The 14,887-nt window shown below is 49.9% G+C and overlaps 1 protein-coding gene across 1 annotated transcript; it reads right to left on the reverse strand.

The window, feature by feature from the left end:
• Positions 1 to 2,092: 2,092 nt before the first annotated feature.
• SF3A1 (splicing factor 3a subunit 1) lies at positions 2,093 to 14,840 on the reverse strand. The gene is made up of 16 exons (XM_056504245.1): positions 14,610 to 14,840; positions 12,448 to 12,560; positions 11,180 to 11,384; positions 10,228 to 10,485; positions 9,768 to 9,842; positions 9,119 to 9,269; positions 8,493 to 8,686; positions 7,778 to 7,895; positions 7,497 to 7,682; positions 7,074 to 7,195; positions 6,651 to 6,893; positions 5,848 to 6,058; positions 5,045 to 5,199; positions 4,002 to 4,103; positions 3,775 to 3,846; positions 2,093 to 2,773 (listed from the first exon to the last, which is right to left on the reverse strand). The coding sequence occupies exons 1-16, from the start codon at positions 14,673 to 14,675 to the stop codon at positions 2,672 to 2,674; spliced, it is 2,373 nt and encodes a 790-aa protein (XP_056360220.1). The 5' UTR covers positions 14,676 to 14,840; the 3' UTR covers positions 2,093 to 2,671.
• Between the last annotated feature and the right edge of the window lie 47 nt (positions 14,841 to 14,887).

A 14,887-nucleotide genomic window follows, 5' to 3' on the forward strand; every position in this document is an offset into this window, starting at 1 on the left:
AGACATAACGGGGCTGTATTGGGACCAGTACGAGACATAATGGGATGGACTGGGACCAGTACGAGACATAACGGGGCTGGACTGGGACCAGTACGAGACATAATGGGATGGACTGGGACCAGAACGAGACATAACGGGGCTGTATTTGGACCGTTCGGGACATAATGGGATGGACCAGTATGAGATATAAAGGGTCTGCATGATATAACACGCTCTGTTGGGGCCAGTATGAGCCATAATGAGCTGTACTGGGACCAGTATGGGCCACAGCATGCTGTACTGGGATCTGTATGAGATACAACACAGCTGTACTGGGATGTGGATGAGATACAATAGGGCTATGGTGGGACCAGTGTGAGATAAAATGGGCTATACTGGGACCAGTATGGGCCATAGCAGAGCTGTACTGTGTAAGGGGGCTGTAGTGGGACCAGACTGAGCCACAGTGGGGCTGTGCTGGGCTGTACTGGTATTCCAGGAAGGCTGGATACTGGGACTGCAAGAGGCTCGTGCTGGGAAGCACTGGGGCATACACTGGGGCAGTGGTGGGATCTGTTTCCCTCTCAGAAGGGAAAGTCTCCCTGCCCTGCAGGTCCCACAGCCAGACCACCACTGTGTCACCACACAGTCCCACAGCACTCCAGACAGGTAAAACCAGCCCAGCTCTCCCAAAAATAACACACCAAAGGCTCTGTAGGAGACTGGGATGTGCTGGGACCTGTCCCAGGTAAAGCCTTCCAGGGGCAGGTCCACCCCACCTCCAGACACTTCTCCAGAGCCCAGAGCTCCATTTCCTCCCTCTTACAGCAGAGAATAGGGGGAATTGGAAGGATCCCTTTCAAGGTGGTACCATGCCAAAGGAAGAGGGAATGAGGCTCCTTAAAATCAGCAACTCAACCTACTTCCAGATTTTTCTGGCAGCTGGGTGCCACCAGTCCTTGCCACTGAAGTGGAAGGCTCCCCTGGCACTTGTTTTGTACCAGACCTCCACACACACAGTCTGTTGCAGCATTCATCCCTTGGATGTAGATGGAAACAGGCTGGCAAGGCTCCATGCAAGTGATTTCCAGGGGGAAGTTTTCTTGCTGGAGTGCTGGTAAAGGGGGCTTGGCTGAAAATGTTACTGAGGGAAGAGAGGGAACAGCTCCCACCGGGAAGCTCCCAGCGGGAGGTGGAACACAGGGTGACCTTCAGCACAGCTGGGCCCGGCCCCGGATACAAACACAACTTCTCCATTTCAGTTTGTTTCTATCCGCTCTGGAAAACCCCCTCACTGCCTGTTTTCTCCAGGACTGTGCCTATTGTCTGCTTTTGGAGAGCAAAGGGAAGTGACTATCCCGCCTTCCTGCGGGGCAGGAGCACCCTGCAGCCATTCCTGCAGCAGGGAGGGACAGGCACACGTGGGGACCTGTCAGAGACAGCAGCTGGACACTGTGGCCAGGGAACACGGGCCACCTGGGCTGGGCCAGTGCCAGCCACCCTCCCCACAGCTACAGGGCTTCCTCCAGATCCCAGGGGAGCACACCAGAGGCAGGAGGATGCTGGCTCTTCCCTCCTGCTTCATCCCTCTCTCCTCTCCTAAGCACAGAATAAGGTAAACAGGATGTTCCTGCCCATGAGTATATATATATATATATATATAATAATAAATCTATGGCTTTGGGTTACCCAAAAAAACAGGTAGCCAAATCCCAGACACCTGCCTCTTCCTGGGCACATAATTCCATGGATTAACTTTGCTGTGTTGTGTTTCTGTCAAACCTGACTTGAAGGCCCAGGAATCATCTGTTTTCCAGACCCAGATGCTCTCTAGGACCAAGACATTCCAGCTACAGGATATAATTAATAAATCACATTTTTCAATAAAATTATTGCTAAGTTCAGAGTATTTTCATCCCACTCACACACAGACATAAGCATTCCTTCAGGAATGACTGAGGAACACCAGGGAAACTTCAACAAGCCCCTTTTCTTGCAGCTTTTCCCAGAAAATAAGAGGATTTCCTATTGTAAACTGCTTAATTACAAATCCTGATGTATTTCCCCATCTGAGTGCTCCAAAACCAGGCACATTTCCATTTAAAACCCCAAATCCAAGGAAGGAGAGCTGCATGTTTATTAGAACAAATCATTAAAACAAACCATAGGCTGTCCAGAGCAGACCCAGACCTCCTTTATCACAAGAACAGCAACACAAGCTCATGCTAAGGGAGGAAAAACCTCCAAGTCAGGGTCAGTACTAGAACCAAGACAGGGAAAGAACAAGAACAAGGGGGTTAATAAGTGTGTGGAAAAGAAGTTTTCAATTAGCAGGAGGTTAAATGAAGCAGTGAGTGCTGAGAGCAGACAGATGATGCTCCTGGCCACCATAAATCCCTCAAAGATGGATCTAAACTAAGCTGGGCATGACCTTGATGATGTCTTTTCCAGAGGGGATTCAAGGGAGAGCCTGCACTCAAGCAAAGCATTGATCACTACAGACTACTCACTACACTGACACATTTCAGGGCTACATCAGCTTCTCCCCTCTCATCAGTGGGGGTCAGAGTCCTTCTGTTCAAACTGCTGCTGGGGGGCAGTGGATGCAGCCCCAAAAAGGCCAGAATGGAAACAGGACTGGGAGGGTTGGGGGCACAACAGGGACACTTTACATCTCAGGGCTCCACAGCTCCTATTTCTTCCTGCCTCCTCTCTCTTTGAGTGCCAGGTGAATCAGAGAGCCACTCGTCATGTTGTAATAAGCCAGGGAGTTGGAATCCTTGATGAAGATGCCCTGAGGGGAGGAAAGAGCAGAGAGCACAAACCTCAGTGTTGTCTTCCCACAGAATCCCACCCAGATCCCAACCCTCCTGGCTGTACACTCAGAGCAGGGGGATGACAGAATACTGCAGGCTTTGAAGACCTCAGAGAGATTCCAGTGTCCAAGATGGACACTGAGGGTGGGTACAGAATCCTAGAATGGTTTGGGTTCAAGGGACCCTAAAGATTCCCCCATTCCACTCCTCTTGCCATGGGCAGGGACACTTTACACTAAACCAGCCAACATAGACAACATGGCTCCTACAACAGAGTCACCACAAGGGGAGTTATTCAGGCTCCACTCTCCCCCCACCTTTTCTTTTTCCCCTTAAAAATTATCAGCTCAGCTCCTTTTCTTGTTAAGGGTTAACAGAGTATCTGCCCACAGATGAACTCTGAGGAGTTAAGTGCACAAAGTTCACTGCTTAGGCAGCAGGTTGTGCCTGCCTGGGCACATGCATGACTAGGAATAAGTCATTAAAAAGGAACGGGGCCTTTCTCACAGCTCTAGCTTCAAGAGGAAGAGAGAGAAGAGAGAGTGAGCTCTTCCCTTCCCTTCCCTGTTTTGGAGAGTCCTCCCCGAGCTGCCAGGGCTCCAAAGCATGCTCGCCCACCTCCACAGCAGAGCTGTGGGAGCAGGCTGCTGCAGTTAAATGTCAAAAAAAAAAAAAAAAACCAAACAACTCTAATAAAACAAGAGGCTGATTTCAGAGAAAGCCACCTCAAGTTTGGAGGACTCATCTGCAGCAGCAACAATGTGAAAATCCACTGATTTAATCACCTACTAAAAGCCTCTCCTGCTGTAACAGAGGGTAGTTCTGTCACAGCTGTGCTATGCAGGCAGGAAAAACATTCCCTCTGCTCTTCCAGTATCTCATTGTGCATTAAATTACACACTATAGCTTTTCATTGTAAAAAAGTCATGTGAGAGAATGCACTGAAGAAACCACCAGCATTTGAAGAGCTTATACCCACCTCATACTGCAGCTTCTGCTTCCCAGCTGGCATCCCTGTGGCCTCATGGATCTTAACCTTTATAACAGACACCTGGGGAGGATCAAAGGGCTCCTTCAGTGCTTTTGTCCCAGTCCTGCTCCCCAGCCCCGTGGAGATGCAGGGTGGGGAGCAGGCTGAGCTCCCAGCTGCACTCACAGGCAGCACACAGAGCAGAGCAGGGCAGGGCAGGAGGATGAGCTACATGCCTGGTCTGACAGGGGCAGGGTGAACACCAGCACTTGGCCATTCAGCTTCCATTCTGTCTTGTCCTGCATGTTGGGAACCTGGACTTTGACCGTGACCGGGCCCTATGGGAAAACACAGATAAAGTCTCTCAGGGCTGTGATAACACACCACCAGACTAAGTATTTATTGCCATATCTTGGCTCCTCAGTAAACACAGTAAAATGTGTTTACAGGTTACTCCACTGCTCCCACAATAAAACACTTAGTTGGATTTCTCTTCCCTTCGTGTGCCATCTATCGAGCACCACACGCACTGAGGGTGTCACAGGGTGAAAGTGTGAAGCACTGAACAGGAGACAGCTGCTCTGTGCATGTGAAATCACAGAATCACAGACTGATTTGGGTTGGAAAGGACCTTAAAGTCCATCCAGTGCCACCCCCTGCCATGGGCAGGGACTTTCCACTGTCCCAGGGTGCTCCAAGCCCTGTCCAGCCTGGCCTTGGGCACTGCCAGGGATCCAGGGGCAGCCACAGCTGCTCTGGGCACCCTGTGCCAGGGCCTACCACTCTCCCAGGGAACAATTCCTTCCCAATATCCCATCTAAATCTCCTCTTTTACTTTCAATATTCCCAGAAAAACCATACAGCCCTTCCTAAGGATTTAAAACTCCTGTGATGCTGGCACTCCTCAGGAAGGAACTGAGGCTCACATTTAGCTCACCTTGTTATGGAATACACCACATTACCCTACTATCATGCTGGCATTGATACTCTAATCTCTTTGCATCTCCAGCTTAGCCCTCCTCTCCTTAAAAGCTCATTAGCAACTTTAGTTCTTCTCTGCATTATAACCTACCTCTCACTGCCCTTAATTACAGAAGAGCACAATCCCACTCTGTGTAGCTCCCCCCAGTAAGAGACAAAGGAGCTCGGTTTGCTCAGGAATGACAAAAGAAAGAAGATACCTCAGGCAGGTATTTTTGCCCCTCTGTGCAGGGAATTGGCTTTACAGCCCCTCTGGAGCTGGAGTGGAGCAGCCCAAGACTCTGACCCACACATGTACCTTGTTCCTGCGCAGGAATTCCTCCTCTGGAATCAGGCTGTCCTCACTCTTCAGTTTCTTGGAGACGGGCTCATCCTCCATGGGCGGCGGGGGGTGAACCGGAGGCATCGGCGCCGGGGACGGGACCGGAGCCACGGGAGGAGCAGGGACAAAGGCTGGAATGGATGGGGGACACACAGCACAACCCACAGTCACCCTCAGTGCACAGCAAACACCCCCTCACCACAAAAACGCTCAGAGAAGAGCAGCACAGGCTGAAAATAAATGCCACAATACATGGAGGAAGTTACAACCAACAGCAACATGCAAACTTCAAACATTCAGAGAGCTCTTATATTGGGAAGCATTCCAGGAAGAGATAACAAGGCATGAGAGCTTCCTGCAGATCTTGCAAAAAAAGAACACGCTCTCAGTTTGGCAGGCAGCGGTGCCAGCTCCTCCAGTTAGGGAAGAAAAGATGAAAAAAAGGAAGAATTGCTTCTTACATCATGCTTTTTAACTTCAAAGCACCTAATGAGGAAAAGGACCAGCAAACAGCTTTTTCTCCAGCAGCAGCAGCTTCTGTAAGGAGCTGTAACCCCCACCGAGGTGCTGGCATCCTTAATTTTCACCCCAGGTTACTGGGGCCACATGATTCCCTGCATTTCATGGTGCAGGAAGAGCCTTGAGCCCAAAAGCAGGACCAGATAAGCCAAACTCTTAACACCACATAAGGCCTGCAGTCCCCGTTACACACCAGTACCAGGTGAAGCCCACTGTAAAGAACTGTGTGAGAATCCCCCAGGAAAGCTGCAGTGACTGACCTGTGGGGACGATCATGGGGGGCGGGCGGGGGCTCATGATGGGGGGCGCCGAGGGGGGCATGGGCACCACGTTGATGCGCGGGGTGTGGATGATGGGAGGCATGGGGGTGGCGATGACGGAGCCCGGCGGCAGCCGCACCACGGACGTCATGGGGGGACGGGGCATGACGGGCACGGCGGAAACCACGGCGGCACGGACGGGAGGGGGCATCTGGGGAGAGAAGGTGGATTTCCTCAGCAGGAATGCCCAGGGCTGGCCACAACCCCAGTTAAAATAACAGGGAAAAACAGAACCACGGGCTCTGCTGCCCAGAGATTTGCAGGGAGCCTTAGTGGCCCCACCAGATGGGCAACCCAAGCTGCTCTGAACAGACACAGAAGCCTCATTAACAGATTAAAGGGGTCCTCCTTCCCTCCCCACTTTGCCACCTCCAGGCACTTAATTCCTTTGCTAAACTGCTGTTTGGGACTCACAGCAAATCCCTTCTTATCTTGGGCTGCTTTTGTCCACCATCACTCTACCCCTACATAGGCCCCCAGCCATCCCTTTCTTAGCCATATTCTCTGCCTCCAAGATCCCACTGCCCAGCTGATCCCAGTCTTTTTGGTACCTCTAGGGTAAAAACCCCACCTAAGTATTATACTCCATTTTTAACAGCAAGTTCTTCTAATGTTTCCAAATTGCTCTTAAACAACAAACTTTCCCAAAATCCTCTTCTGTGCCAGCACCCTTGCCCTCCATCAGGACCCCTCCTAATTAACTACAGCCCCAGTAATTGGCTTCTGAGAGCCCAAACACTCACAGTGGGTGGCCGAGGTACAGATGTGATGGGCTGGGCGCTGGCAGGGGGGTTGGAGGCTGAGGAAGGAGGGGGTGGCTGGGGTATCTCATTGGGTTTGCTGGGCCCGATCTTCTCCTTGCTGTCATCCTCTGGCACCAGTCCTTTGGCCTTGTGGATGGCTTCAATTTGCTCTTGCAGAGTGATATTGGCCTGAGCAGCCTGCTGTGTGCGGGCCATGCTGCCCGAGTGGCCATCCCAGGTCACCTGAGAGAGTAAAATAAATCAGATTAATCCAACCTGGCCAGACTGCAAAGAAATCCAGAGAGCAGCTTGATAGAAAGAAAAAAATTCAACACTTTTGTGTCTCTGAGCATTCACAATGCTTCAGGGACCTATTATTAAAAAAAACCCCAATTAAACAAAAATTCCCAATTTCTACTCTACCTTTTCCTCTGGTTTCTGGATCTCTTCTTCACCAATCTTTTTACCAATGGCAGTCTCTTCTACACCAAAGATATCAGTACGACGCTCAGCCAGCTGCTTCAGGCTGCTCTCAATATCCAAACCTGAGGGGAAAAGAGCAATTCTTATCTCAAGGAATATAACCAAGCCCCTCTTCCTGATCTCTGTATTATTTGATACCCAGTGGCCAAGTGATGCTCTTTTTACACGGAATATTCTGAGTTAGAAGGGACCACAAGGACCATCAAAATCCAACTTCTGTCCCCTTCCTTTTTTTTTTTTTTTTTTTTTTGAAAGATACTGGCCAGCAACAGCTGACAAACATACCCATGTCATAATCACAGAGAGCTACATTTCAGCCAGCCCTGATCAGTGAGGGACTGTGCAATCAATGCTCAGGCTGACCTGGGGCATAGACCTCGTCATCACTCTGCTTCTCCCGGATGGATCGATCCCGCTGCTCCAGCCACCGTGGATCCAGGAGCCCAATCCTCATGTGCTCCTGCATTTTACTGGCAGGAATCTTTTCTCCAGTGATGGGAGACACCAGGTACTCATCCGGAGCCGGGGCGGGCGGTAACGGTTTTGAGGCTAGAAGAACAAAACCACAGTGTTGGCTCAGTCTGGAAACAAACAGTTTGGGATTCTTCAGGAAGAAATAAAGGTGGCTTTTTAGTTTGGTTCACCTTTGGGATCGTAATCTTTCCGCACAATGACCTGATCTGGTGTGGGAGGGAGTGGGGGAGGCATCGGAGTTTCTGGAGGAGGAGGAACCTTCTGACCTTCATCTTCATCATCTGATCCCTTATTGAAAAGGAAATAAAAATCATAACCAACTTCCAGTGGTCAAATTCCTTTGAGAGACATTAAACACTACACAGTGCTGGAAGAATGGATTATGCAGCTTCAAAGCAATGGAGCTGCTTTGGACATCTATGGCATAGTGGTTCCTCTGGACCATGATTCAGAAATTCAGCAGCCCCAGAAGAGGAAGCAAATATTCCTCAGCTTCCACATTACAGCAGCCTTGCAGGCAGGGGCTTACAGTTAACCACACTCTTGTTCCCTGTTACCAGAAAAGAGCTTACAGTGGGCAGAGCTAAGATGAGTCATCTTTCAGTGATCCAGACTCTGGGCACAAAAAAGCCTGAAAGATTTAAAACCACAGAAATATAAAATCCACACCACTGGGCGCCAAAATTATTGGATTTCTCTCTTTGAACTTGTATTGCCGTGGCAAATTTTTAAAAACAGCAATACTACAGCAGTAACAGGTTGTTTGGAGATTTCATCAGAGGGAAATTTCATTTCCTCAAGAAATTGAAGAACTATTTACAGTGAAAGTGGGGATCATCACAAACCACAGGAACTTTAGGGAACAAAATCCTATTGTCCAGTTACCTCATCCATATCCTGCACTTGTGTGTCCTGATCCAGCTGGGCTGGAGGCTCATCTGCTTTCTCTTGCTTTTCATCTTCCTCATCTGATTCCACCTCCATCTCCACCTCCTCACTTTCCCCAAACTTCTCATAACGCTCCTGGATCAGGATTCGAGCTCCCAGCTCTTCTGGAGTGGTGGGAGGAGGGAAATTCCCTACAATGCAGAAAACAAAGCTTCTGTTTCTCTATCCCATGTCATTACTCATCACACACTGACAGAAATACCAATTCTTGAACAAAAAGCAGTGGCAGCAAAATCCTTGGCAGCCAGTGGATGTGGAAGGGAATGGATGGAATCTATACAAACACCAGCATGACACATGGAGATAAACTGACTTATAATTGGAAGCACTACTAGAAAGTGGCACAAGCTACACGGAGACTACTGCAGTCCTGGACTTCCTTCAAGGAGAACATCAGTGACTCCAGAAAAAAAGAACAGCCCTGCAAAATGTCAGTGTAAGGCTTTTCCCCTCAAGGATAAAAGGCTGTAAACCCCAATGTTTGCCTAAAAATGGCACTTCAAGACACATTTCCTGCACAAAGGGGGCAGTTTCATAGAGGTGACAGCATTTAATATCAGTACCTTGCTCGTTGGGCTGGAAGTCAACTGTTTCCACAACCACAAAGTCGTGCCAGTCAATCTGGGCATAAGCAACACGCTCCTTCTCCTTCTCCTCCTCTTCCTTCTTTCTCTCTCGCTCCTGGAACTTGGCCCACTCCACTCTGTAATAGACCTGCAGGAGCAGACAGAGCACAAATGAAAGGAAGAACAGCTGGAGCAGTGTCAGGCTGGAGATCAGGGAAAGGTTCTTCCCCCAGAGAATGCTGGGCACAACCCAGGCTCCCCAGGGAATGGGCACAGCCCCGAGGAGTCCCAGGAGCATTTGGACAGCGCTGCCAGGGATGGACAGGGTGGGATTGTTGGGGTGTCTGTGCAGGGACAGGGGTTGGACTTGATGGTGGGATCCTTCCCACTCAGGAAATTCCAGGATTCCACCTTGTAAGCACTTGCAAAAGGGGTTGTGCAGTATCTCTGTGCTGCCTCAAACTACCCCCAATACAAACACCACCTGCAGTTTAAAGCAACTTTGAGCCCCTGTACTTGAGTGACAGCAAATGACACATCCGTTTCATTTTCTATTTGTTGCCAACAAGCCAAAAACATAAAAAGAGAAACAATTTAAAATATAACTAAAACGCTTCAGCTTTTTTGCAAAATTTTTCTGCAATACCTGATCCAGGACTTCCTTGGGATTTTCTGCCTCCTTCTTGAGCTTGAGGAGCAAACCCTTCGGTGGGATCAAGATCTGAAACACATTTTGCATGACAGTTGGTGACAATTCTTTGTGCCAAAGCCTCTTTCTGAGCAATTATTCTCTTTCCACACTGCTAAAAATACCAGCAGACCCCTAGGGCTATATCCCATTTATTCTACTGCAGCACTCTCATTACTTACTGCTCATCCCTGCACTTCAAAACACTCACTTGTGGCCTTCCAATTATTCTCCAGATTAAAAAAACCCGACCTTTACTGAGATTACCGTAGTGTGTGGTACATTTAGGTGACAGCCCACTGTGTTCAGCACAAAATCCACTCTGAAGGGCAGGATTTAAAGGATGGATTCCTGGATCTGTATTTCCAGCCCTCCAAGCTCATTCCTGCTGTGGAAGGAATCACCCTGCCCGGAGTACCTTTGTGTACTGCTCCACCAGCTTGGTGAAGTAGTTGAACAGGCTGTGCTGGGGGCGAAGGAAATCAAACTGGTAATTCCTCTGCTCCTTCTGCATGAGCTGGGTGAGGAACTGCCTCCCGTTGCGGGCCACGAACTGCGCCGTGAGCTTCACCACGTCCAGGTCGAAGGCCGAGATGGACGGAGGGTCCGCGATGAACTCGAACTCGGGCGGGGGCTCCTTGGGAACCACGGTCTCCTGGATCACCTGCGCCTGCACCTGCAGGGACAAGGACACAGGCTCAGGGACTTCCTCACCAAACGCTCAGTCTGCCATCCTGGCAGGTGCAAGGATGAGAAACCATCAGGTATAATTTAATAGTGTTAAAATACTGCTCCAATAGCAAACAAATCTGGGAAATATCAGGACTTTGCTATAGCCCTCCCAGGGCCACCAACACCACAGTGTGGCTGCTGGCCATGCCAAGCATTGAAAAGCCCTGGATTCACTCCATGCCCTTTTCCCACCCAGTATGTTTAAAGGCTGAACAAGGTGAGCAGCATTTTGCACCCCATGTTTTAAGTGGAGTTCATCCTTCTGGCAGGAAAAGTTTCTACAGAATAGAACTCCAGGGGATTCCCAAGGCTTGCCTCTGCCACACCCAGTCCAAGTGATCCTTAGTGTAAGTATTTTGTCAGTCAATAGAGAGCTAAACTTAATTCAAATGGACCAATTAAACTGTATACTGGCAGTTTCTAACAACTTTGAGTTACCAGCACCTGGGAGATGCACACCTGCATCAAAACAAAGCCCCAGACACTCAACTCCAAGCCTTTTACTGCTGGCATTTTGACAAGTGTATAACCAACTGCTCTCTCTTGGCTTTTGAGCTTCCTTCCCTCTCTACCCAAGGCTGTAACACCCCTCCAAAGTGGCCAAATTCTTCCCCAAAGTGATGAAAAGGAACACTCACCTTCTGTGGGAGCTGCTGCTGGGCACTCTGCTGCTGCTGCATGACCTTGGGGATGGCAGCTGAGGGCTCCTGGGCTTTGCCCTCCTTGAACTCGCTGACCTTGTGCCGGTAGTAGGCATGGTAAGGGTCGTTGGGGTTCAAGAAGTTGAACTTGGGGTTATTTATTTCATTCTGACGAATTCGGGCTTCAAATTCTGGACCATTTCTGGGGAGCAACAGGAAAAATTGTTTAGGTCACCAACAAAGTGTAAATGTCTCTTTCAGATGTGTTGAGGCATCAGCCTCTTGGAAGATCATTTTCTCTCACAGGAAGGAGTTTTTCTCAGTAGCTCACACCCAGCTGGACACACACAAGTTAGAGGCAACTGTCACCCTAATTTTGTCTTTAATGTCAATATTAAGAATTCACACTCACAAGTCTTTGACAGTCACATCTGTCTGCACTCAAAGGTCATTTCCACCACTCTTTATGAAACATGAAATTCACATGTTACTTACCACATCAATTTTACCTGGTCTATTAACAATTTTCAAGACTAATTTCAGTTCCAGAATGATCATATAAGGAAAAAAAGCAGGTAACCATCAGCCTGTGCAGGGACTGATCACCCCAGCCAGAGTGCTGCACTTAGGGGCCCCAAGCCAGGTAACATCCCCTCCCTCCACCCAAAAGCATGAGCCAGCTATTCCAAGGCAGTTTGAGAAAATTCCCAGCTGCCACAGGGTGTTCCTGTTCATATTCTCTGGATATCTCCCAGTCTCATTTAAACATTCCACCTCCTCCAAAAGAGGAGGTTTCTATAATCCCAAAGGATAAACACAGTCCCTTCCTTATGCTCAGAAGCAGCCAACACTCCTTGGCAGCACTTTAGAGATGAGTTACACAATAAGGGTTTGACTGGAGCAGCATTTAGTAATTCTCTAAAACCCACCACATTTTAGCACTAAAATACAGCCATGACTCCTGTACCAAGGCTCCCTTTGCACCTGGAATTTGGTTTCCCTTCAGATCATTCACAACAGGCCCTGTTACTCCATTACTGCAGCACCCGTTGCACATCTGAACAATGATTTTATTTATTTACTACCAGTTTCTCTAGGAAAGAGAATATTGTTGCTTCTTTTCCAGTCTCACTGGTACATCCTCAATCCTTAAAAATCCTTCATGCAAAACCACAAAACCAGGACCTGCTTCAGCCTCTGGAGCTGCACTGAACAGCAGAAGCATGAAAATCCCAGGAAAGAGAAACACCAACAGTGTCAATTACCTGGCTACAAAGCTGGCAGTCTTGTCCACAATATTCCTGACCTCTGGAGGAGGGTAAATAATTCCCACCACAGGCTTGGCTGGTGCTGCTTCCTCTTTTGGCTCCTCTTCTGGCTGTAATAAAGATGGTTTCATTTTAAAAAGTGAAGGGGTGTCAGGATTGGGCATTCCAAACACAATGCCAATGGCCCACAGGAACATTTAGCCATCCTCCTCCTCAGCCCATCCATCACTGAACTGGTTGAACAATCTGGATCATCCATCCCACCAATTCCTTGGTTTTTTAGGGTGAAAGACATCCTCCTTCTGCCTCTCAGGGGCAGGGACAGCAGGACAAGGAAACCTCAATGGGAACCAAAACAACTCCCACTATATCAGCTTTGACCCCCAGTATGTCTTTAAATGCTGAGCCTAGACTCTAGTCACATTTTCAGGAATAATCCATCATTCCTCACCAGGTGTGAAAGTTCTGAATGTTTCTAGGGGCCTATAGGATCTGAACTATTAACTCCACATTAAATAAAACACAGCTTTTAATGCCAAGCTGTTTTGAAGAGAAATCTCCAACAGAGTGTTTTTCTAGCTGATGTTACAGGAGGATCCAAACTGAAATTCAGAAACCTCCCTGTGGAAGGCTCTGTGTGTCAGTAAAACCAAAAAATGCTTTTGCAGGATACTAACGATGCTGTTTCTCCTTCCTCACCAAGCAGTTTCCAAGAAAAGGTGTTATAAACCAGGACATATCTGCTAGAAATGTTTATAATCCTAACAGGGACAGTCAGGGGCAACTTAAAATCCAGGTAAAGCTTCCAGCTCTGCCAAATCCATGGAGAATCCAAGCCAGAAAATGTTCTCAAGTCAAACTGATGCCTGGAAGTGTCCAAGGCCAGGCTGGACAAGGCTTGGAGCACACTAGGACAGTGGAAAGTGTCACTGCCAATGGCAGGGGGTGGGATGAAATGGGATTTAAGGTCCCTTCTAATGCAAACCATTCCAGAAAATAGAACCTTAATAAAGTGTGTTAGCAGAAAGGCACCATGAACATTTTTAGTTTTTATTCCCACTCCCTCAGAACATCATCTTGAGGAGCTGAAAGATGAGGCAACACCACACTTGAGATATTTTATTTAACAGTGATGCCGAGTTGCCTTGGTAACATTGGTGCACAAAAGTCACTGGGTTTTTGGGGGAGGAATCACAATTTTCCAAGGTTCTCAGTGAGATCAGCTCCCTGTCAGCTCCAAGAGTGTTGATGTTGCTGTGTCAGAGTCAAGACAGCAGCTCCAGCTCCGTGGGAGCTGCACTCCCATTAGCAGGAAGGCTGTGAAGAACATGAATGTGGCCAAGAGAGAAGGGATTTGGGAGAGTACTGGGATACACAGTATTGCCACACTCCCTCAGACTTTTAATGCTTGCACACATCACTCCTGGAGCCAGGGCAGCTCCCACAGCTCCTGGCAACCTGCCATACTCATTGGAATCACAGCCCTGGGGCACTGCCAGGGAAGGGCTCTGCTCCTGGCCAGCCCCAGCAGGATGCTGCTGTCTCAAAGGAATCCTGCAATGGTTTGGGTGGGAAAGAACCTACAACTCATCTCATCCCACTTCAATGCCATGGGCAGGGACACCTTCCAGGCTCCTAGATTTGAACACTGCCAGGGATCCAGGGCTAGCCACAGTTTCTCCGGGAATTCCATCCCCACCCTCCCACGGAACAATTCCTGCCCAATATCCCACCCAGCCCTGCCCTGGGCAGTGGGAGCCATTCCCTGTGTCCTGTCCCTCCATCCCTTGTCCCCAGTCCCTCTCCAGCTCTCCTGGAGCCCCTTCAGGCCCTGGCAGAGGCTCTGAGCTCTCCCTGGATCCTTCTCCTCTCCAGGTGAGCACCCCCAGCTCTCCCAGCCTGGCTCCAGCCCTTGGAGTGTCTCTGTGGCCTCCTCTGGACTCTCTGCAGCAGCTCCAGGTCCCTCCTGTGCTGGGCACACAGCTCTGCAGGTGGGGTCTCACCTGAGCGGGCACAGGGGTCAATGCCGCACACCTGACAAAACCGCAGCTCCCCCAAGCCCAGCGCAGCCCGGTCCGTGAGGGCCACACTCCCACACCCCGCGGTTCGCGCCATTCCCCGCTCCGCTCCCTCCCTCACCGCCCCCTCCCGGCCCGCACCGGTTTGCTCTCGGCGGGGGGCGCGGGCTGCGCCGGAGGCACAGCCTGCACGGGTCCGGCGGGCATGGCGCCGCTGCGGCCAGGGGCTCCGCGCCGGGCGGGGCCGATCGCAAGGCGGGCGAGGCTCGGTCCGGAACAGACGCGGCGCCGGCACCGACTGGGGCGAAATGGCGGCGGCGGGCGCGGTGCCGCGCGTGCGCGCCGGAAGTGACGCAAGGCTGACGGGAGCGCAGGCGCAGATTGGTGGGAACGGGGTGGGCACTGGGAGCGCTGCGGGA

Source organism: Oenanthe melanoleuca, chromosome 15 (assembly GCF_029582105.1).
Source record: "Oenanthe melanoleuca isolate GR-GAL-2019-014 chromosome 15, OMel1.0, whole genome shotgun sequence".
NCBI classification, from domain to species: domain Eukaryota; kingdom Metazoa; phylum Chordata; class Aves; order Passeriformes; family Muscicapidae; genus Oenanthe; species Oenanthe melanoleuca.